The 24,543-nt window shown below is 36.1% G+C and overlaps 1 protein-coding gene across 2 annotated transcripts in view; it reads left to right on the forward strand.

The window, feature by feature from the left end:
- The window catches only part of Pds5a (PDS5 cohesin associated factor A), a 126,644-nt gene that overhangs the window by 77,593 nt on the left and 24,508 nt on the right, over window positions 1-24,543 (forward strand). For both annotated transcript variants that reach the window (XM_020160971.2, XM_074042422.1), the window contains 9 exons: window positions 4,237-4,342; window positions 6,541-6,701; window positions 9,697-9,820; window positions 10,594-10,752; window positions 14,081-14,149; window positions 15,166-15,302; window positions 18,719-18,842; window positions 19,569-19,773; window positions 20,222-20,336. In XM_020160971.2, the coding sequence (XP_020016560.2) occupies window positions 4,237-4,342; window positions 6,541-6,701; window positions 9,697-9,820; window positions 10,594-10,752; window positions 14,081-14,149; window positions 15,166-15,302; window positions 18,719-18,842; window positions 19,569-19,773; window positions 20,222-20,336 (1,200 nt within the window). The remainder of the gene's footprint in view (window positions 1-4,236; window positions 4,343-6,540; window positions 6,702-9,696; window positions 9,821-10,593; window positions 10,753-14,080; window positions 14,150-15,165; window positions 15,303-18,718; window positions 18,843-19,568; window positions 19,774-20,221; window positions 20,337-24,543) is intronic.

Raw genomic sequence — 24,543 nt, forward strand, 5'->3', positions numbered from 1 at the left:
GTTATGAGGCCCACTCTGGGAAAAAGGCAGGGATGTGGCTCAAATGATCAGTCCTGAGTTCAAACTTTACCACCCCCAAAAAAGGAAAGTGAATGCTCATGATAATGCTTGAAAACCAAGGGGTTAAAATTAAAAAGATGTAAGTACTGAATCTTGATCAAAATTAACAGCTCAGAGGCTTGGAGATGAATTAATTTAATTAATTACAATAATTCTGTGGAGGCATGGTCAAAAATAGAAAATCAGAAGAATGATTTTGAGGCCAAAAAGAGACTAAAAGGAGGGGTCAGAAAGTGACTAGGAGTCAATAAATTAAGTACTTGAAAGAATCCATTGGATTAGAGATAGGAAAAATAATCATAGTGCCCAATGCAATTTTTGGTACCAAAGGCAGATCAAGAGCACCATGGGTTCAGAAAGGTATACAATGTCCTTGTCTGCGGCTGCCTGTTGACATGAGGAGCAAATACTGATATGTAAACGGAGAACTGTTCAAGCCTAGTGTTAACTAGCCCCACTCAATATGAGCCAACCACATCCCACTTGGCTACCTGATATTTGAGAAAATGAACAATGTAAAGGAGATAAATTGAGATGTGAGGATAACCAGTGAAGGTGACTAGGAGATGATGAGGGAGTAATCTTGAAGAAGACTCTTTTGTTATTGTTTTTAAACTTTTTTTTTTTAGTCAGTACTTTGGTTTGAGCTAGGCAGGCATTCTACCACTTGAGCCATGACTCCAGCCCCTGGTGAGTTTTTTTTGTTCGTTTGTTTTTTTATTGTGCTGGGTGCACATTGTGGCATTTACAAAACCTGCTGTTGCTTTACTGAAAGAAATTTGAGAACTGGCAGAGTGGCTTAAGTGGTAGAGCACCTGCCTAGCAAATGCAAAGCCCTGAGTACCACCATAAAAAAAGTTAAAGATTGAAGGAGAATATTATCAAGCAAAAAGGAAGCTTCACCTATGGCATGACATAATAATAGATACAGATTAGAAGAGGTTAGAAGAAAGGTATGAAAAATTTGGAGTTTTCACTCAAGGCCTCCATAATCTTGGTTTCAGGAATTGGATCTTTCTCTTATAGCTCCTAGATTCGTAGAGGCAATTACAACATTAATGAAAAGCAGAAGTGATGCCTGTCTTCTTTTGCACTTGATTCTGTCAGACCATAGGGCTGACAGAATGGCTTTAGTGATAGAGCACTTGCCTAGAAAGCTTGAGGCCCTGGTTCAAACCCTAGTAACACACAAAAAAAGAGAGAAAAGAATAGACTATAGTCTTTGCACATGATAGGTACACATGAAACTTATCATGAGTGTTCAGATTCATTCATAAAATTTTTCAAGCACATTTTTCATGTATGGTTTATTAGGATTTTCACTTACCAATGCTTCACTGAGAGTAACTTCAACAAATTAGAAAAGTCAAGCAAACTAGGAGAAAATACTTGCAAGGCATGTATCTGAAAAGAATCATATCCAGAATATATGAAGAACTTTGACTAGTAATAATGGAAAGACAAATGACTAAATTTGAAAATGTGCAATTGATTTGAACAAGCATTTAGCATTCGTATGAGATGTACAAGTGGTAAAAAGTGTAAGAAAAGACAGTCAACATTATTACTATTAGGGAAATGGAAATTCTGATTATAATCAGAAATATCACTACACACCCAAAATAATGGCTAAAATTAAAGATTCCAACCATACCAAATCTAGGTGAGGTAGAAAATAGTCACCATCTAACCTCAGAATCTTAATCATAGATATTTACCTAGGAGTAAAGAAAATACGTTACCATAGTGACTTGTACATAAGCATAACTGCTTTTAGGAGCTTCATTCATAACATCTATAAACTAGAAATACCCAGCCATCCATTCGTTGAGATAAACACACTGGTATAGCCATAGAAAGGAATAAACTGCTGATAACACGACAGAATGAATAAATCTCAGTAGCAACATGGAGTATTCCCAAAATTGTTGTCAAGTGAAAGATGTCAGGGACAAAACTTAGGAATTCTGAAAAAAGCAAAACCATAGACAGAAACCACTCTGGCAAGCACTTCTCTGTGTGATTGACCACACACAATAGGCATATAGGGAATTTTGTGTCAGAATAGGAAGGTGATACACATACACATACATTTTGTACATATGTGTATGTATCTCCACAATGAGACACAACTTCACACCTTTTATGATGTTTATAATAAAAAGGACGTTGCAGGATGCAAACAGGAAGACCTCAAATTCAAGGCCAGCCTAGGCTATGTATTAAGTCATATTGGAGTTTGCAAATTTTGTTGGTAGGAATGTAAACTGGTAGACCTATGCTGGAAATACTTTGATAGTTTCTTGGAAAAGACAGATAGTTACCATATAACCCAGCAGTTCCACTCTTAAGTATATGCTCCAGAAACGGGAAAATGTGCATCTGTACACAACTGTTTATGGCAACATTATAAACAACTAAAATATCCATCAATAGGTTAATGGATAAATGTTTTCTTATATCCATATACTAGAAAATTTAAAAAGAATGCTACATTGATAGTAAATATAACATGAGTGAACTTCAGAACATGCAACTACTTTAAACAATGGGCCAGATTCCAACTGTGGTATTATTCCATTAGTATGAAATGTTCAGAATGTTTAAATACATAGAGGCAGAAAGTAGATTAATGGATGCTGAGGACTGGGGGTAGAGTTAAGGGCTAAAGTAACTGCTAACAGCTAAATGGTTTGATTTGGGATAGTGATAGAATGCTCTATAATTTGATAATAATAATGTTTGTACACTCCAGTAAATATACTAAAAACCATTAAAATCTACATTTTAAACTGGTGAATTGTATGCTGTGTAAGTTGTATTTCAAGGTAATATTTACACAAACATACATTTATCTAATTGTGTGTAATTTTTCCCCAAAATTTATCAACCAGATACTGATAAGCTTTAAAATTATATTTCTGATTAAAGAGGAAATTAAAGTGTTAAAATTAGTTTAGCCTTCAACATCTGCATCCTATACATTTTTTTAAGTTTTGTTTTATTTTGTTTTGTTTTGTTTTGTTTTGTTGAGACAGGCTGTCTATGTAGCCCAGGCTGGCCTTGAATTCAGAGTCCTCCTTTAGACTCTCCAGTACTGGTTTTACAAACATGTGCCATAAATCTAGCTTCATATCTTATACTTAAATTTATTTTCTATATTGCCATACATGGTTGTGAGCACATTTAGTCCCAGCTGCTTGGGAGGATAAGGTGGGGTCACTTGTCAGGATTTCAGGAGTTCAAGGCAAACCCAGGCAACATGTTGAGACCCCGTCTCTTAATAAAATAATAATAATTTTACTGACACATGTATCACATGAAAAAAACCTTGGCCAAATTTTTTATTGAGTATTTTCTGTAGTAACTTTTAAACTAATGCTTGAATTCACTCATAAGGAAATAGACTGATTCCCAAAACTTACAGTTATGTTTTTTTTGTTTTTTGTGGTACTAGAGTTCGAACCCAGGGTCTTTTACATGTTAGGCAATCGCTCTACCATTGAGGAATATTCTCTGTCCCACATTTATTTTCATTTAAAATGGTACCACTTTTGCAGGCCCTGAGGCTACATGCCTGTAATCCTAGCAGTGTGTAATCCTAGTGCTCAGGCTGCTGAGGCAGGAGGTTCAAGACCTGTCTCCAAAAAAGAAAAGAGAAGAGAAAAAAAAGGCGCCATTTTGAATACAGTCTGGTTTTTATTGACTAGGTAGTATTTCACTTTGTGGTGATGGGCATGTTCAAGAACTGTGTTCATAGTTTTTGACTAATAAAATAGTTCCTAACCGATGAATCTGTTTCATACTGTTGGCCTTGTGTATGTTTCCCTATCTGTATTTTATTTTGAATAAATTGTCATTTGCCCAATTAGCACCTCCCTTTTTATTATTTTTCTTAAAATTACATATGGAAATTAATGTTGACTTGCTTGTATTTATATAAATAGTTCCAGCATATATGTCATTTAGTTTTAATTTTCACTAGTTAAAATTATTAGTTACTATACATTAAATTTTGGGGGAGAGAAAATAAGCTCATCTGTCACTCCCTCCCCCCAACCCCTGCAGAAAGTTTTTTGAAAGTCGATTCTGTTTTATGTTCTAGTACAGTTATGCTACGTTAGGGCAGTTACTAGTCTTGTGCTCATGCTGATTTACTCTTTCTTCTTTTCATAGTGCACTAGTGAAATTAATGAACAAATCAATAGAAGGGACCGCAGATGATGAAGAGGAGGGCGTAAGTCCTGACACAGCTATTCGTTCAGGACTTGAGCTCCTTAAGGTAACGTAGTGTCATAACTTACATTCATTTCAGGGCATGCAAGAGTCAAGCGTATTTCATTGGAAATTGTTCAAAATAAAAAATTTTGGTAGAAGTCAGATTTCATAAAAATAAATGTTTCGCATCTTCTCCTGTTGCTTTCAAAGAGCCTGCATCTGAGGCAGTTGAGTCCCATAGGAATGGGTATGTGACACCGTCTCATCAGCTGGAGAATTTTCTTAACTATCAGTAATCATAACAAATGCAAAAGAATTAAACAAATTTAGCATTTACTAAAAAAACAGATGACTTACAACTCTGTGATAATGATTTGAGAAGAGGGTTGGTTTGGGGATAGTGGGAGAAAAGGTTTGTTCCAGCTCATGGAGTGCCATTGCAGCAGCACGGAATTGTAGGGGCTTTGACCAGCCACAGCACATAATAGAGCTTTGATTGAGCTGAGTAAAGTGGGCAAGATACTGAAGGCAAATGGCCATGAAGGACCGCAGCAACATCAGCAGAGGAAGGAGAGACAAGCCAGGGCATGGTACTTGCAAAGATGCTCTTCAACAGCATTTCTTTTCTTTCTTCATTTTTTTTTTGGGGGGGGGTTGTTTTGGTGTTTTGTTTTCTTTTTGCTTTTCTTTTTTTGGAGGGGGGTTTGGGGTTTTGAGACAAGATCTTGCTGTATATCCTAGGCTGGCCAGAATTCCTGATCCTCTTCCCTAGCCTCCCGAGTGCTCAGATCACACAGGCATGCACCATTACACCTGGCTCTTATTTTTGTGTCATTGTGGATTAAACCTAGGGACTTCCACTTGATAATCACTCTACCACTGAGCTACATCACCACCACCACCACCACCCTTTCTTTTAAGTATCTTGAACTCAGGGTGTCACCTCCTGAGTCACTCTACTATTTGAGCCATGCCTCCTTTTTGCTCTGATTACTTTAGGAGGTCTTGCTTTTGGATGGCAATGCTACTGTTTTAGGATTCCCACTGCTGCTGAGATGACAGGTATGCCACCACGCCCAACTTTTTTCTGTTAGTGAGGTCTCACAAACTTTTTTGCCCAGTTGTCTTTGAATCGCCATCCTTCTGATGTCAACCTCCCAAGTATCTAAGATTACAGGCACGAGCTACTGGCACCTAGTCCCAAGCCCCAGTTCTTTTTAATTTTATTTTGACATGGGATCTTGTGAAGTTATCCATGCTGACCTCCCGTCTTGGTCTACTGACTAACTTCCAAATACCATTTCATGTGAAAAAATTCATAAGATGCTTCCATTAGAATATCTAAATTTTGTTTTAATTTTTTATTAATTTATTTTTGTGGGGCTGGGGGTCAAACCCAGGGCCTTGCCCATGCTAGACAAGTGATCTACCACTGAGTTACAGGGAGTTTTTTGTTTGTTTGTTTTAACTCCATTTGTCACATTTAATTCTCCATTATTTCTATAAATATTTAAAACTTCATAACTAATATTATGACAAACCTCTGAGATAATTTCTGTACTTTGTGACTCATTTAATAATGGCTTACTTATTCAAGTTAATGGAGACTTCCTATTCAATTCCCTCCTTTTCCTGTCTCTTCACTTCTATCCTTTATTTCTGATGTCACACTAACTGAATTTTTTCTACTTCATGAAAAGTAAATGTGGTTGACACGTCACAGAGTAAGTTGCTTAAGGGTACGCTGGGGCTCATGTCTTAACAAGTTAAGGGTTATAATTGTATGTTTATAGTCGTAATTAAAAGTTCCCTTTTCTGGTTTCTTTGTTGATATCATTTCACCCATAAATTGAGTCATTATGTATGGAGTTTTTATTTCAACTAAAACTAAACATTTCCACACCTAAGTACATTTATTGACTGAGTGCTTTTTTGTTATTAGAATATCATACTCCATAGATGAGCAGGTATGCCTTTTTCATTCTAAGTAGCAAAAGAAGCTGAGAGAGAAAGAAGTAAATAGGGCAGAGAGTATATCTCATCTGTCCTAGGGGAGTAACTGGAACCTACTGCACAGGATTTCTGTTAATGCCTCACTAAGCCACAACTAACTGTAGTGGAGGCTGATGTGTAATCACTGTTCTGTGTAGCTAGCATTTGTGCCCCAGAGTTCTTAATTTTATGTATTATAGAAAATAGTTACCTTTTTTTAGTGGATTAGAACCATTGTCTATACTTCTAAAGCTGTATCTATTCCTCCAGGTTTTGTCTTTCACACATCCTACCTCGTTCCACTCTGCAGAGACATACGAGTCCTTATTACAGTGCCTAAGAATGGAGGATGACAAGGTAGCAGAAGCTGCAATACAAATTTTTAGAAATACAGGCCACAAAATAGAAACAGACCTTCCCCAGATACGATCGTGAGTATATTTTTCCACATGGTAAACACAAGGTTTCTAAGTGTGTAACCCATAGAATTGTTTTGCTTCAGTGAAAGGAGATAAAGAGAGGAAAGACAACTTTAATTTAGAAACTACAATTTTGTATCCTCTTTGGTTTTGTCTGTCCTCAGCCTCACCACACCACAACATTTAAAAGAACAAACTCAAACTATTTGTTTATAACTAAATCATTCAAAAATCTTAATAATCCGGGCCTGAAGTGTGGATCAAGCGGTAGAGCACCTCCCTTGCAAGCACGAAGCCATGATTTCAAAACACTAGAACCATTTAAAAAAATACATATATATGTATAAATCAACAACTATCACAGAATTTAGTATTTTATGACATTTATGACCAATATATCTTTATAATATATGTATGTTTCTTTTCCTTTCTAACTGTGTTGCAAACTCAATAGCTGCCAACTTCCTATACCAAAAAAAAAAATATCAGGCAACCAACTAGTGTGCTACATCAAATATTTATTAGTTGCTTGGTTATTTGCATTGATACACCTCATAAGAATGAAATACATTTCAGGCTGGGCATCGGATTCACATCTGTAATCTCAGCTCCTCAGGAGGTGGCAGTTGGAGGATCTCGTTTTCAGGCCAGCCCAGGCAAAAGCACAAGACTCTATCCAAAGCAAGACAAACTAAAGTGTAAATGACTGAGGGCATGGCTCAAATTATAGGGCTCTTGACTAGCAAGTGGGAGGCCATGAGTTCAGTCTTCAATACTGCCAAAAAAAAAAATAAAGGAAAAAGAAATGAAGTATACGTTCACTTGACACCCTATGGTCAAAGTTGTGCTGAGTTTATGTTAGATTTTAGAAAGATGGGAGACATCTTTTGTAGGAAAACACATTTGCCAGTATCTGCTAAATAAGGTATTTAATGTGCATGTGAATACACCATGGTATGTCCAAATACAAACAAGTTTTTTCTCATCAGGTAATATTACAACAGGTGGACTTCTGGAGTTTTTGTTAAATTGATTATCTAAATATTTGTGAAATTATTTAGTACTTATTGTATATTCTGTACATTCTCAACACAATACTAGCTAATACAAGGTAATTGCTGTCAATCCCTACATTCCAGGAGTTTATATTCTAATGATAACCATTTTTATATATGTGTGCTTGGTTATAAAGACCACTGACATGGTAGGAAAATGTTTCTGGCAACTTTTTTAAGTTAGGAAAATCTATATATTTCCTAAGAAAGGGATGTATTTTTAAAAGAATTCTGTCCCAAAGGCAGAATTGAAAAATATGTATAGGTGGAAGAATTAACTTTGGACCCAAAGAATAAAGCTTGGGGCTGGTGGGGTACAGTGCCTGCCTTACAAACATGTGGTCCTGAGTTCAAACCCCAGTACCATTAAAAAAAAAAAACAAGTAATAATAATAAAACCTCTTTTTCTTAACAATAGTGGTGGAAGGAAGGAGATAATTACTGATAAATGAAAATACTATACTGAAGACCTTAATAGCAACTCTGATGCCCCCATTGGATTATAGCACTCTAGAAATAAAGAGGAAGGCTAAAATTTACTCATGTGCCATCATTTCAGGCTTGCTAAAAATTAATAATGCATTTAACAACAGGTTGATCAAAACTATTTTCCTTTGTTTTTCACTGTTTTTTTTTGTTTGTTTGTTTGTTTTAATAAGCAGTGTTAATCTTGTAGTTTGTAAAAGACTAAATAGTGCTAGTGAAGGAAGGCTGTTTGGGCATGGAAATCCTCCATGAAGAGAAACTTGAGGCATATTCATGAAAATCAAATCAGACTTGTATTGACTCGCACAAGTTCCGGTTTTTTGGTTCCACCAGCCTTAGAAGCTATAGCATAAATCTTTTTTATTGTATTAAATATATGACAAATACTTTTCCTTAAATTTTTATGTTACTTAATAAATTTCTTCTGGGACTGGTAGAGTGACTCAAATGGTAGAGAACCTGTCTGGCAAGCTAGAGACCCTGAGTTCAAACCCTAGTACCACCAATAAATAAATAAAAATAGATAAATAAATTTCTTCTGATTATAAAAGTACCTGTTTATTATAAAAAGCTGAAATCAGGCCTGTTGTGACATAGTGCTTGTCTCCATGCATGAGGTACTAGGTTCAATCCCTATCCTTCCCTACCCCCATCAAAAAACCCCAAAAATCTATAACTAGAAATATAAAAAGGGAAGAGTCATTATTACTAGTTTCATTAATGTATATGTCTGTAGGTTTATATGAACATGCTATTTTCTTCATTCCACCTAACCTTCTATTATATCAATTTTTACTGCTTTTAGATTGTAATGGCCCTGTAGAAAGGCTGTGTATAATCTTCAGTGTTAGTATAGAGCTTAAATGCACTGATTTTGAAATGAATGCTTATCTTCAAATCCTAAATTTTCACCTTAGGAAGTTTAAGTAACATTTTTGTACTTTAGTTTTCTCAACTCTACCATTGCCATTAAAATGGTCCTCTTTGGGTATTTATGAACATTGATGGAATTAATCCATGCAAACTCATCTGGACCGATGACTGGCATGCGTACTCAGTGATGATTAGATACTTTGCATGCCACTTTACCAGTAATGCCCCTGTGTTGTCACTAGCATCAGTGAAGCTGTAAAATGTGGCCTTGTGCTACTGTTTGTCCATGACTACTTTGAAGTAAGTGAAGGGAATTATAAAAGGGAACTGGAAAGTTAGGAATGTAGATTTATAAGGTAAATGTAGATGGTAAATAAGGGAGGCTTCTTTGTTACTTCTTCATATTCATGAGCTAGTTTTTAAAGGAAATTATCTTGAGGTATTGTCTTCTGTTATGTAGTCTATATCAGATAATTTCTTACAGAGGGTTCTCTACCTGCATACATCCAAATAGGGGAAGTGACAGACAACCAGCATAGTACTTGTGGCTTTATGGCTTTAAAAAAACACAACTGTAATATTATGTTTTGCAGGACCTTAATTCCCATTTTACATCAGAAAGCAAAGAGGGGTACTCCACACCAAGCAAAACAGGCTGTGCACTGTATACATGCCATATTCTCAAATAAAGAAGTCCAGCTTGCACAGATTTTTGAGGTATATATAACTCATAGGATATGTTTATGTTGGCTTTTATTTTTTAAGCTGTTGTATCATGCAAATAGAATCTAAATTTTTTTCAATTTAGTCCTGCCCTAGAATATAAATTCCTTGGATGCAGGGAATCTATCTCTTTCATTCAGCACTATATTTTCAGCCTTTCATTCAGGTTAAATTGATGAAATACTTCCTATTGAAGGATGTTTTGTGTGTGAGAACATTTCACTTACGTTTATCCTTATGGCTCAATGGTGCATTTATTCTCACAAATGTTTAACTGAACGGCCCTGCCTAAGTATTAATCTGGTTTCCCTTTCTTTGTATACGATGCTTGGCCTGGTTCTGCTTCTAGAAAGGCATTATCATAAATAGGAAATAGTGTGCACAGAGCTCCATGAACTCTTAGTTTTTATGACTCAAGCTCATTTAAAATGTCCTCACAGGATAAGAAATCCACTAACTTAGCAAACCTATTGTAGAGGGGTGAAAATAATATAGATTTGATTAAGTGGAAATGTTATTGTTTTTACTTCATTTACGTGGGCTTAAATTTTTGTTGTTTATCGTCTACAATTTTTTCAATTTCATTAAATTTCAATAGGTAAATTAACTTAATAGCTAATGTGGTTGAAGTTAATTTGATCATGTTGTTAAAGTAAGTTGATTTGGCCATGAAGAGTTTGTGAAGACTCAGGAAAATTTTTTGTTTCTGTAGATTACCTAAATAGTTATAAGACAAACTGGTAACTTTTTCTGTTTTATTTTTATAGCCACTCAGTAGGAGTCTGAATGCTGATGTACCAGAGCAACTTATTACTCCATTAGTTTCACTGGGCCACATTTCTATGTTGGCACCAGATCAGTTTGCTTCCCCAATGAAATCTGTAGTAGCAAATTTTATTGTGAAAGATCTACTAATGAATGACAGGGTAAGTTTCTCATTTATTTAAACTGAGAATCATGAGATTAAGACTGTTTACATCTCTATCACAGAAACATCGTGTGCGTGCATGTGTGTATGTGATTGAACCCCAGGCCTCAAATGTACCAGCCACTGCTCTACTACTGAGCTGCACTCCCAGCTCCTCTCTCTTCCTCTTAATATTCTATCTTGACCCTCCTTATTTATTTACTAAATTTCCATATGTCTTCCTGGATTTGAGACAGCTGTTACTAGAACTTTTAAGAAAGTAGGAAATAAAAAATGGGACTGTAATCCCAGTACTCAAGAAGCTAAAGCAGTAGGATCAAGACATTGAAGCAGCCTGAGCTGCGAAGTGAGATCCTGACTCAACAAATCAGGGAGTGAGGGAAGAAGAAAGGGAGACAGGAAAGAAGGAAATGAGACAGATAAATTATAAAGTAAAATATGTATGTCCAATTCTATTTTCTTGATCCTTTTAAAGATATTTTATAGTTTTCTGAAGTTCTAAAATTTTGTTTTATAATAGTTAAAAATATAAATGGACTTGAATTTCAGTATAATTGAAATATATTTGCATTGCACATTTAGCAGTAGATTTATTATTCTGTTTCAGGTGGTAAAGTGGATACAGATGTGTTCCGATTGCTTACTTCTAAGTTGTATACCAGCAATGTAGACATTGAAAAGCTTCCCTCATTTGATTTCAGAAATGTGCATTGTTAAGAGTCTCAACTTGGGAGGCTTAGGCAGGAGGATCACATGTTCAAGGCCTACATGGCTTCATAGTAAGCCCTGTCTCAAAAACAAGAAGAATCACTACTTTACTAAATGAATCTTAAAGAGTTATTGAATAATTCAGACCATTCTTACATGATAGACCAGTGTGGATCACTTTATATTAACTTATCACAAATCCAGATTATCCAGATGTTCACTAACGATATGTCCCAATGGTCTTTTGTGCCTCTTTTCTCCTTGTTTGAATACTAATAGACAAGTAGGGAAGAGCAGGGCCTGTGTTTCGTTTTCATCCTACACATCCATGCTGCTGTTGGTACTCTCCACAGGTGGGGCTAGCAACAAATGTGGAACTTGAAGTAGCTTCTTAGATGGTGATTAGATTATTGCTAGATCCTTTTTATGCATTCTTATTTTTAATGACAAATGATTTTTGTATGCATTAGTAAGGTACAATGTGACATTTCAATACATGCATGCAGTGTGTAATGGGCAGATCTTTCACTTTAGACATAGCTGTTTGTGTTGGGAACATTCAAAATTCTCTCTACTGGCTATTTCAAAATCATTCAACTACTGTCAGTCATAGTTAATCCCTCTATATCCAGCTGCTCCCCTGTACCTACTAATTAACTGGCTCTAAATTAAGAGTGATCTAATCCTATTTTATGATTGTTGGCTCTAATTTTCATAAAATATGCATTTTCAGTGTACAGTTCACTGACATATACACCTTTATTGTCTAATCACCACACTATCCATAGCCCATGTACATTGTATCATCCCAAATAGAAATTCTGTACATATTAAGTTATTACTTATTAGTGCCCTTTGGGTTTTTTTTTTATGAATTTACCTATTCTAGATAGCCTTATCATGTAATATCTGTCCTTTTGTATCTGGCTTATTTCACTTTGCTTGTTTTCAAGGTTTAACCATGTTGTAGTATTAATGAGCACTTCTCATTCCTTTTATGGCTGAATTAATAGTTGTTTATATGCATGTTTTATTTATTCATCTGTTGATAGATACTTGGGTTGTGTCTGCCTATTGGCTGTTGTGAATAATGCTAATGTGTACATTTGATTACCTATATCTGATCTTTGGAGTGTGTAGCTCAGAGAAAGGTTGCTGGGTCACATAATCATTTTTTGTGGAACTTTTTTTTTTAATGAGGCTTTTTTAATGAACTTAGAGCTTTGAGCTTGCAAAGCAGGCACTCTACTGCTTGAGCCACAGCTCCAGTCCGATATTAAACTTTTCAAGACATCACTAGACTGTTTTCCACAGTGTCTACACCATTTTACATTGTCACCAGCAGCTCAAGTTTTTCTACATCTGTGCCCCATTTAATACTTTTACCTTTTAAAAGAATAATAGAGCCAATGGCAGTGGCTCATGCCTATAAACCTCACTACTTGGGAAGGTAAGATTGGGAGGAGCCAGTTTCCAGGCCAGCCCTAGTAAATAGTTCACATCTCCAAAATAGCCAGTGCAAAATAGACTGGAGGTGTGGTTCAAACAGTAGGGCATCTGCTTTGCAAGCAAGAAGCTCTGAGTTCAAACCCCAGTCCCATCAGAAAAGAAAATAAAGAATAACGGCCATGCTAGTGTGTGTGAAACAGTATCTCATACTATTTTGATTCGTGTTTCCTATATAAATAATAATGATTATTTCATCATGTTTTCATGAGCTTTTATTCCATCTTTTTTGAAGAGCTGTCTACTTATGACCTCAGTTGAGTTTCTGTCTTTGTTGATGAGTGGTGAGACTTCTGTACATAGTATGGACATTAAGTCCTTGTCAGGATTTGCCAAATCCAAGACCAGGAAGACTTCCCCTATATCACCTAGGAGATTTTAGGTTTAGCTTTTAAATTAATATCTTTCACCGATTTGTACTTAATTTTTGTATGTGTAAGAAAACAACCCCGCTTCATTCCTTTGATTGTAGATATCCAATTTTCAGCACCATTTATTAAAGAAACCGTTCTTTTCTCCCAAAATTGATCTTAGCACCCTTGTCAAAAAAATTAATGGTTTAATCCTGGGTTTTGACACCAGAAAAGAAAAAAAAAGTTAAATTGACAGTATTTTAGAGGGTTTTTTGTGGTTGTTTTCTGTTCTGTTCATTTGCTCTATATGTCTTATCTGTGTTCCAGTACCAACCACCCTGTCGTGAATACTAATAAGTTTATAGTAAGTTTTTAGATTGGAAAGTATGACAGTTCCAATTTTGTTCTACTTTTCTAAGCCCCTACTATGTTACTCTCCTATATAGGTTTTCCCAGAGCATGCATGGATCAACATGATAGACTTCATAAGCAGAAACTTTAAAATTGAGCCAGGCACCATTACTCATGCCTGTAGCAACCAGGAGGATCTCAGCTCAAGGCCACCCCAGGCAAATAGTTAGCAAGACCCTATCTCGAAAATACCCAGTATGAAAAAGGGCTGGTGGAATGGGTTAAGTGGTAGAGTGCCTACCTAGCAAGTGTGAAGCCCTCAGTTCAAACCCCAGTACTGCCAAAAAAGAAAACAAAACACTTTAAAGTTGTTCTTCTAAAACCTAAATTTCTTAAAATTGTCTATAGTCAACAGGTGAGAAGAATGGAAAATTGTGGTCTCCAGATGAAGAAGTTTCTCCTGAAGTACTAGCAAAGGTAAATTTATACAGGTCTTGATAATTTTTATATTGAAAACATGAGTGTTTATAAGTATGCTTTTTCTTTTTTCTTTTTTAAGTAGGGCTGGGATTTGAATTCAGGGCTTCATGCTTACAAAGCAGGCACTCTGCCACTTGGCAAAGACAGATGGTTTTTAGAAAATAGGTGGCTTTTGCTAGGTGAAAACTGAACTTTTAATAGCTGTTTTTTAAAATGATATGCTTGGATTTAAAAAAGACATTGCATCATGTAATAATCTGTTCTACTTCATAGTCACCATGTATTTTTTTCAGTTGCTTTTCCAGATTATCAGTAAATATTAACTTAGGTCTTTGGCTAACTCTTTAACATATGTTGGTAACAGTGTTTTGAGGAGACACCTCCAGGTAATTATGACCACACATTATGGAAGCTCCGATTTTTTTGGCCAGGATGTTAAGTAAGGCTGAACCAGACTTATTGGTTTCTTCAAATAGTTTTTCACTACTATAAAAAAAATCTGAAAGCCTATTTAAATAGTTGTTTTTAATCAAATTCTTTTCAACAGTTATTAAATTAAATGTTTTCTATTTTTAGCTAATCATAGAAGTGATTCTTCCTGTCCAACTGCATTACTACACAAGTTAGCCATGTTCTTTCCGTCTCTCCCTCTAAACTGTTTCCAGCTTTAACCATTATTCTAAGTAGCTGGTTTTAAATTACGGATTGTCAGGTATTTGAATGGCGTAGTATCTGAGCAGAGTTATAGTAGTGTATCTCAGTTGCCTTCTTTACTGAAATGAGAACTCCTCTCATAATTTCATTTGGGAGACAAAATGAGTACAGCTCTGGGACAAGTGCCTGGTGCAGACTAAACAGAATAAACATTAGTTACTCTGGTTAGCCCATAGGCTTGCCTAATGTGTCTGCTGATAAGGATAAGTACACTTATTAATCTAATTAGCATAAATTAACCTTCCCTTTAATTAGAATTTTAAGTTGCTTTCCTTTTTTAGCATGTTAATATTTTATAGGTCCAGGCAATTAAACTTCTTGTAAGATGGCTGTTGGGTATGAAAAACAACCAGTCTAAATCCGCCAACTCAACTCTTCGGTTATTATCAGCAATGTTGGTTAGTGAGGGTGACCTGACAGAGCAAAAGAGGATCAGGTGAGACTTCTCTTCCTTTTCAGTTTCCTTCAGTAAGAGTTCACTAGAAATTGTTTACCTAATTAATAGTGAATGTTATAATTGCAATTTGTGTTATAGGGGTCTTTTTTTTTTTTTTTTTTTAGTGGAACAAGGCATCAAGCTTGCAAAAACAGGTCTCTGCTGCTTGAACCACATGTCTAGTCCATTTTGCTCTGGTTATTTTGGAGATGAGGTTCTCATGAATTATTTGCCTTGGCTGGCCTCAAACCTTGATCCTCCCAATCTCAGCCTCCCAAGTAGCTAGTATTTACAAGTATGAGCCACCAGTACCCAGCTGGGGTCACCTCTTAATGTACTTGAGGTTTATCTCAAGTACTTTTATAATGACAGTATGTTTTTTTCACTTGTAAAGTCTATGAACTGGCTAGCAGAGTGCCTCGAGTGGTTAGAGCACCTGCCTATTAAGCATGAGGCCTTAAGTTCAAACCCCAGCTAAAAAACTAGCTAGCATTTGTTGCCCTTAACGCAGAGAAACTAAAGCAGATACCTTAAAAGCAACTGAGGCCAATAGGAAAAGGGGACCAGGTACTAGAGAAAAGGTGAGATCAAAAAGAATTAACCTAGAAGGTAACACCCATGCACAGGAAATCAATGTGAGTCAATGCCCTGTATAGCTATCCTTATCTCAACCAGCAAAACCCCTTGTTCCTTCCTATTATTGCTTATACTCTCTCTACAACAAAATTAGAGATAAGGGCAAAATAGTTTCTGCTGGGTATTGAGGGGGGGGAGCGGGAGGGGGTGGAGTGGGTGGTAAGGGAGGGGGTGGGGGCAGGGGGGAGAAATGAACCAAGCCTTGTATGCACATATGAATAATAAAAGAAAAATGGAAAAAAGAAAAAAAAAGTTCAAACCCCAGTGCCAGCAAAAAGAGAAAAATTGGTCTATGAACCTTTACCAGTATATTTCTCATCACTAATCACTGTTATCTAATGTTGCAGTTAGCATCAGCATTGGTTCAACTAAATATTTGTTGAATTTCTACTCTGCAATACACCACGAGAAGCATTGTGGCAAAACTTGCTAAAATCAATTTCTGTGTTGAAGGAGCTCACCCTATAAGAAAGTGGGATGGCTTAAGTACCAGGAAAGGAGTTAAGATTTTCAGTGGTGAGCCAAAGAGAGTTGAAGTCTTTTGATGGTTTACATCAGAATCTGTATGACTCTACAGATGCAAAAGGAGGGGTGGGGGGAATTATTTTCTATATCTGCACATTTCTACCCTTCAGATTTGTGATGTTGTTCTCATCTTCCTGTTCCTTTTAAGATGGGAAATTTTTCAAGTTCCCTGTTTTCTTTCAAATACTTGGTTTACTAGGGTCCAAGAGCATCAACAGAGATAGCTAAAGATTTCTATTTGTGATGCACTCCTACTTTAAAATTTGTGCTGGGGGCGGAGATTTATTCATTTATTTATGCATTCAGTGCTTATTGAGTACATTACTATGTAACACTGTGTTATTTAAAGATATAAAAATTCCTCCAAAGAATAGGCAGCCTGTGCAAGAGATAAAATATGAGCAATTGCCATTGATGGTGCTTAATGCTTTGACAAATTGAAACAAGCCATAAAAAAAATTTATGATAGAATAAACCAAGGGTAGGTTTTTGACCTTAGTATATAATTAGAGCTTGGTTTGGGATAACTGGAAACTTCAATTTGGTGTAACTATACAAAAGTCATAGAAATGAGCTCATTTAAATCAATGACACGTCAGTATAAAGTAAATATTATTAGTTGCCCTGGAAAAAAAAAACTGCACCATATGCAGTTAATATAATTTAAATTTTTAAGTGATACCTCTTTTGTCTATCAAGTCAATTGTTTGCTCAGTGGGATTAGGAAAATGACTTTCATCATTATTGCTGTGCACATGGATTTTACTGTTCTTACAGGACTATTAGGGCATTTGTATCTTGAGCCTTAAAAATGATTGGCTTGTTATCTTTCCATTTGAGAAATAATAAAAGAGTTATTCAAAAATATACACACAGCCAGGCATCAGTGGCTCATGCATAGCTACTCAAGAGGCAGAGATCAGGATTGTGGTTCAAAGCCAACCAGGCAAATAGTTCCACGAGACCCTGTCTCCAAAAATCCTTCTCAAAAATAGGGCCAGTGGAGTGGCTCAAGGTGAATGCCCTGAGTTCAAGACCCAGACTGCCAAAAAAACCACACAAACATGTTCTTTGGCATTATTTATCATAAAAAAATAAGGTAATGGTTAACTGTAATGGATTATGAGATCCCAATTAGATGTTTATTTTTTGGTGGGTTTTTGTTTATTTTTTTCTTGGCAGGGCCTGCACTTGGTAGTCAGTCACTCTACCAGTTGAGCTACTCCACCACTCTTAATTAAGTTTTATACATAGCATGGTGTTAGTTTAGGCTCTTTAGTTAAAATTTACACAGTTCTAGACTTCATTTATTAGCTATTTGAAACTGTGTCAAGAATTTATCTTTTCTAAGCCTCAATTTTCAAATTCTGTGAGTGAAATTTAAGAGAGAGAAAGGATGTATGGTGTTTTACACAGTGCCTGGTGCACAAAAAAAAGAACTAAAAAAAAGCTATATTTTTCATTCCTACTTTATTGTTGCAGAAGCCATTATTACCAGTGCTCATTTTGTCCTCTTATATGCTAAACAAAAGTCCCAATAGGTTCAGGCCCGCTTTCCCCATTTCCTAAATTGTTCAAAACAAACAGACTTGCTGTATTCCATAGTTGAAATATTTTACCATTAGGTTATGTAAGTCCAGGGGAGTAAGGTCAGGAGAGAGAAAGCCTCATAACTTCCCTTTGAAAACTTCATCATATGGAAGGAAGTCACTGTCTCTTATCTCCACAGCCTTTTAAGTATTTATCTGATACCTCTTCCCTCTTATCTGCCTCCCTGCCATGTTATTAGACACATATATATGGGATTGTTATGTGACTATAAATGTATGTGCATTAAAAATATAGGAAGTAAATTTAAAATGATAACGGGTTATTTTTAATTCCTTAGCTTCTTTTTTAATCAGCTTTTCTACAGTGAATATATGCTCTTGAAATGAATGCTACAGATATTATGTAAATGTCTTTTGGTAGGATTTCATTGAGGTTGGTTGCAAGGATACTCAGAGCTTAGAGGAACTAAGAGCAAAAATACAGAAATGAAAGCAGGTTATTTTGTTATCAGAAGGGCACTGTGATCTGAGACTTTCTCTGTATTTAGAGGTCATGGACACAAAGTAGCTTCCTCATATTTATATATTATGTTGTTTTAAGCATGAGTTATCCCCTTAGGATCTTATACTCACAAAGAAATCCAAGCATTTTTATGAGTGATAATGATTATAGGAAATGTTTATTTCTTTTTTGTTTGTTTATAGTAAATCTGATATGTCTCGCTTGCGATTAGCTGCTGGTAGTGCCATAATGAAGCTTGCTCAGGAACCTTGTTACCATGAAATTATTACCCCAGAACAGTTTCAGCTCTGTGCACTTGTTATTAATGTAAGTAACAATCTTGTTTTTGTCAAATACGTCTCTTCAACGTTAAATCCACTTACTTTTTTGTTTTGTTGGTCGTGTGTGTGTTGTTCCTGGGGATTGAAATCGGGGTCTCTGTGCTTGCTAAGCAGGTACTCTACTGCTTGAGCCAGACACCCCCAGCCCTTTTTTGCTCTGTTTAGTTTGGAGATAATGTCTCCCTTTTTGCCCGGGCCAGCCTGCACCATAATCCTTCTATTTATGCTTCCTCTGTAGCTGGGGTGACAGGAACACACTACCACACCCAGTGTATTCTCTTGAGATGGGTTCTTAGAACCCATCCTCCCAATCTCTGCATCCTGCATAGCTGTCTGTTCAGTTTTGTATGGATACAGATTCTCTGGGCTGAGGTGCGGTAAGGGAGGTTTAAACTCAAGGGCCTCACGCTTCTTAGACAAGCACTCTACCTCTTGAGCCATGCCCCCAGCCCTGTTTGCTTTAATTTGTTTTTCAAATATGGGATTGCCCTCTGGGAGCTGGGATCATAGGTGTATATCACCACACCCGGCCCTGGATACAGATCCAACTGAACAGATTGCTGTCACCTGTTTAAATATCTCTCAATATTAAAGTATTTCTTCCCCCAATATAATTATCACATAAAAATAGACATTAAAAATGCTTGCACTGCTCTTTGTTTTTGTAAATGGTTGCCTGTTTTTATGTATGTTTGTTTTTGTTCCAATATAGGATGAATGTTACCAAGTAAGGCAGATATTTGCTCAGAAGTTACATAAGGCACTTGTGAAGTTACTGCTCCCTTTGGAGTATATGGCGATCTTTGCCTTGTGTGCCAAAGATCCTGTGAAGGAGAGAAGAGCACATGCACGACAGTGTTTGCTAAAAAACATCAGTATACGCAGGGAGTACATTAAACAGAACCCTATGGCTACTGGTAAGTAGCTGACAGTTACAAGTGTGCATGATGTGTTCAGGGTAGAGCTTATATATATCTATGGCTTATAGTAAAACTGGGAGTTTTATAGACTGCTGTCATTGTAATTATCATGTGCTTGAAAATGGAAATCCTTGATTTTGAGTCAGTATTCAGACATATTCAGCAGACTATTTTGAGTACTGCGTTTTTCTTACAGAGTGAGTAATATGGTTTGATTTTAATGCATTCTGCAGTTGTCTGAGTATATAGTTTTTTTTACTTTGCCAGTGATCTACTGTGTAATCAGTTTATCCTATTGGCTTTAATATCTTTTAGAATTCAAGTAAAACTATTTCAGTATCAACTTAGATATGTGTTGCCTCTAATCTGTAACTAACTGTGGAAAAAGTGGAAAGTGAAAGGATTTCTTGAAAGCTATTGTTGTTAATGATATTTTTCACTTTAGAGAAATTGCTATCACTGTTGCCTGAATATGTAGTTCCCTATATGATTCACCTGCTAGCCCATGATCCTGATTTTACAAGATCACAAGATGTTGATCAGCTTCGTGATATCAAAGAGTAAGTCATGTTGTTTTTCAGTAATTCCACAAATTATTTTTACTTTTTATAAAAATGCTGTTTTTGTTATCTTTCTATGGTTTTGTTCATTTCTTGCAAATTTCTGTGTGTTTTGTTTGGGAATCAATACCACTAACAATCAGTGTTGCTAGCCAAGTGCTAGTGGCTCATACTTGTTCATGGCCCAGGACTGCAAAAAAATTAATTATTAATTAATTTTTAAAAATCAGTGTTGAGAACTATGTAGTATTTCCAGTTATTTTGTTTTGTTTTATTTTCTCTGATGTTTACTTTCCCCCCTTTCCTGGTTTCTTAGTCTGCATGGTTAGTTGGGATATTCTTTCTTGCATTTGCATTGCTGATTCCAACTTCTTCATCTGTGTACAGAATTCTTTTAAGTATTTTCTGCAGTGCTGGTTTGGTGGTCATGAATTTCTTCAGTTTTGTTTGTTGTGAACAGCTTTCATCTCTTCAATTAGGAAAGATAGTTTTGCTGGATAGACCAGTCTAGCTTGAGAATTGTGTTCTTTTAGGGCTTGAAATATATCTTTCTGTGCCCTTGTTACATTTATAGTGTGTTGACAAATCTGCTATTGCCCTGATGGGTTTGCCTTTATATGTGACCTAAGGCTTGTATTTTGTAGTTTCAGTATTCATTCTTTGTTCTATATATTGAGTGTTCTTCAAACTAATCTTTACAGGCATCCTCAAAAGATGATACTCCCTTAAAAATATGCACACATATATGAAATGTTCTGTGGCAAATCTATAAACAATTATAAATTGATCAACATGTTTTATAAAAAACTGAACTTTGTATATGATACTGGATGAAAAAGTAAAAGTATGCTAAGATTGTTTACAAATGACTTGTAAGAAACTATAAAACAGCAGAACTCTGGTGGCTCATGCCTGTAATCCTTGCTACTCAGGAGGCAGAGATCAGGAGGATCATGGTTTGAAGGCAGCACCGGCAAATAGTTTAAGAGACCCTATCTTGGAAATACCCATCACAAAAAAGGGATAGTGAAGTAGCTCAAGTGGAGTGCGCCTGCCTAGCAAGTATGAAGCCCTGAGTTCAAAACCCCAACATCACCCCCCAAAAAAAAAAAAAAAAAGAGCTGGGCACCTATGGTTCACATCTGTAATCCTAGCTACTCAGGAGGCAGGGATCAGGAGGATCGAGGTTGAAAGCCAGCCCAGACAAATAGTTTGCAAGACCCTATCTCAAAAAACCCTTCTCAAAAATAGGGCTGGTGGAGTGGCTCAAGGTGAATGCCCTGAGTTCAAGCCCCAGTACCACAAAAAAAGAAACTATAAACAATATTTACTATCTTTCCCCATTATTATTTGTTTTACACTCAGGTTGGTACCTTGTATTCAAGTATCACAATTTTCTATAGTAGACATTAAGTCTTTTTCCTAAATGGAATTAATAAAGGGGTGTTTTGGTTATTGTGGGGGTTTTTTTTTTGTTGTTTTGTTTTGTTTTTATGGGGTTTTTTGGTGGTATTGGGTTTAAATTCAGGGGTTTGTACATGTAAGGCCCTGCCAGTTCAGTCATACTGCCAGCGCTGAGTAAATATTTTTTAAAACAACAACAACAACAAAAAAGGTGAAGAATAAAAAAAAAAGAAACTTCTTGGACTTAAGGTGACTTACCTGTAAAATGAAGCATTTGAAATAGATAATTCCTGAAATGTCTTCCAATTCTAAATTTTGGTAGGACCAGAGTTTGAACTCAGGGCTTCATGCTTTCAGAGCAGACACTCTACCACTTGAGCCACACTTTGAGTACATTTTGATTTGGTTATTTTGGAAATGGGGTCTCAAGAAATGTTTGCCCAGGATGGCCTCCTGGGCAAGGTCCTCTCAGTCTCAGCCTCCCAAATAACTAGGATTACAGGAGTGATCCACCACACCCAGCAAGTGTTAGCTCTTAATCAGGATCCTGATCTGTTTTTCTTAACTTTTGTATATGATACAAGGTAGCAGTTCAGGGTCATTCTTTTGCTGTGAATTTCTAGTTTTTCATGTACCAAATATTGAAGAGACAGTTCTTTCTCCAGAATTGTTCTTGGCACCTTTTTCAACAATTGGCTGAGCCAGGAGTGATAGTATGTCCATGTAATCCCAGCACTTAGGAGGCAAAGACAGAACAGTCATAAGTTTGAGGTGAGCACGGGCTGCAGGTTTGGGTATAGCTCCATGGTAGAGTGCAAGGCTCTGGTTTCATTCCCAAGCACCACAGAAATCAGTACATAAATTGACCATGTATGAAAGGATATATTTCCCAGCTCTCAATCCTCTTCACCTTGTTGATTTATCCTTATGCCATATGAAATTATTCTATTACTGTAGATTTGTAGTAAGTCTGAAAATTGAAGTCCTACTTTTCCTGCTTTGACTGAAAGCCAAATTTTTAAAATTTCATATGAATTTTTCAGATGCATTTTTCTCATTTCTGCAAAATTGTTACTGAAGTTTAATAGGGATAACATTTAATGTGTATATCACTTTAGATGGTATTGTCTTCCTGTCTGTTAATATATAACAACTTTCTTTTCACTTAGGTCTCAAATTTTTTGTTCAGCAATGTTCTGTTGTCTTCTGTGTGCAAATCTTGCCCCTTTAAATATTTTTGATGCTATGTGAATGAAATTATTTCCTTTTTTGGGGGGAGCTATTTTCTTAATATCCATTTTGGCTTGTTCACTGCTAATATAGAGAACTATAACTTTTTACTATACAAATTTGATGGATTCATTTCTCAGCTTTTTTTTTTTTTTTTTTTTTTTTCCTTTCCTTCCTAGGGTTTGAACTCAGGGCCTACACCTTGATTCACTCCACCAGCCCTTTTTTGTGATGGGTTTTTTTTTTAGATGGGGTCTTGTGAACTATTTGCCTGGGGCTGGCTTTGAATTGTAATCTTCCTGAGTAACTAGGATTACAGGCATGAGCCACTCACGCCTGGCTCATTTGTTGACTTTTTAAGGTTTTGTGTGTATGTGTGTGTTCTTTGTTTGTTTGTTTTTTGGTAATACTGGAGTCTGAGCTACAGGCCTTCCCTTTGCTAGACAGGCGCACTACTACTCTATGCCCCCAGCCCTCTTTTTTTGTTTTTGTTTATTTTTGTTGCTTTTGTTTTTAGGCAGGGTCCCCTGCTACCTCAGCCTCCCGAGTTCTGGCTGAGTGGATTTCTTAAGGTTGTCTATATGCGTTATCATTTCATCTACTAACAGAAATGGTTTGTCTCAGAGAAAGCTGCAGTCTTTCCCATTGAATGTATTATTAGTTATGGATTTTCACTATGTTCCTTTCTTGTGTTGAGGAAGTTGTCTTCCAATCTGATTAGTTCATTATGTGCTTGTTATCAATTGATGACCATGTGTGTTTTTTCCTTCATTTTGTTAATGTTGTGTATTATATTGATCAGTTTTTGTATGTTGAAACATCCTTGTTTTCTATAAATAAGTCCCACATGGTCCTGGTACACAATCCTTTTCCTAGGCTGCTGAATTCAGTTTGTTGGTTTTTGTTTGTTTGTTGAAGCTTTTGGCCTCATTTTACTTAAAAGGATAATGGTCTATAGTTTTCCTTGTTATTTACTTGTGATTCTGGGAATGTGTCCATTTCATGTAAGATATTCAGTTTCTGGAACAAGTTTTCCTAGTACCATCTTACAAACCTTTTATTTTTGTAGCATTGTTGGTAATATCTCCATTATAATTTGTTATTTTATTAATTTGACTCTTATTCTTAGTCAATGTAGCTAAAGGTTTGTTGATTATATTGATCAACAAGGGGCCACATTTTTGTCAGTTTATTTCCTCTATATATTTCATTTATCTCTGTGCTAATCTCTTATTGCTCTAGTTCTGCTAGATTTGAGTTTAGTTTTTTATCCTTTTCTAGATCCTTAAAATGGACACTTACTTTATTCACTGAAATCTTGTTCATAATCCTTGTTTTGTGTGGGCTTTGGAGGTATAGTGTCTCTGGTAAGCCATTGACCTGGAAAATTTCCTTCAGTGTTGGTACCTCCATCATCATGTACCTCCCTATTTACTGTGTTTGATAAGGACTCAGAGTTCTGAAGATTTGATTGTGATCTTTTTCTCCCAGCATTATGGTTGTTTTTTTCTGACATTAGTAGTAGCATCTTTCTTTTTTTAAGTACTCTTTATTCACTTCCTGAAACTATTCC

This window comes from Castor canadensis, chromosome 9 (genome assembly GCF_047511655.1).
Source record: "Castor canadensis chromosome 9, mCasCan1.hap1v2, whole genome shotgun sequence".
Lineage (NCBI taxonomy): Eukaryota > Metazoa > Chordata > Mammalia > Rodentia > Castoridae > Castor > Castor canadensis.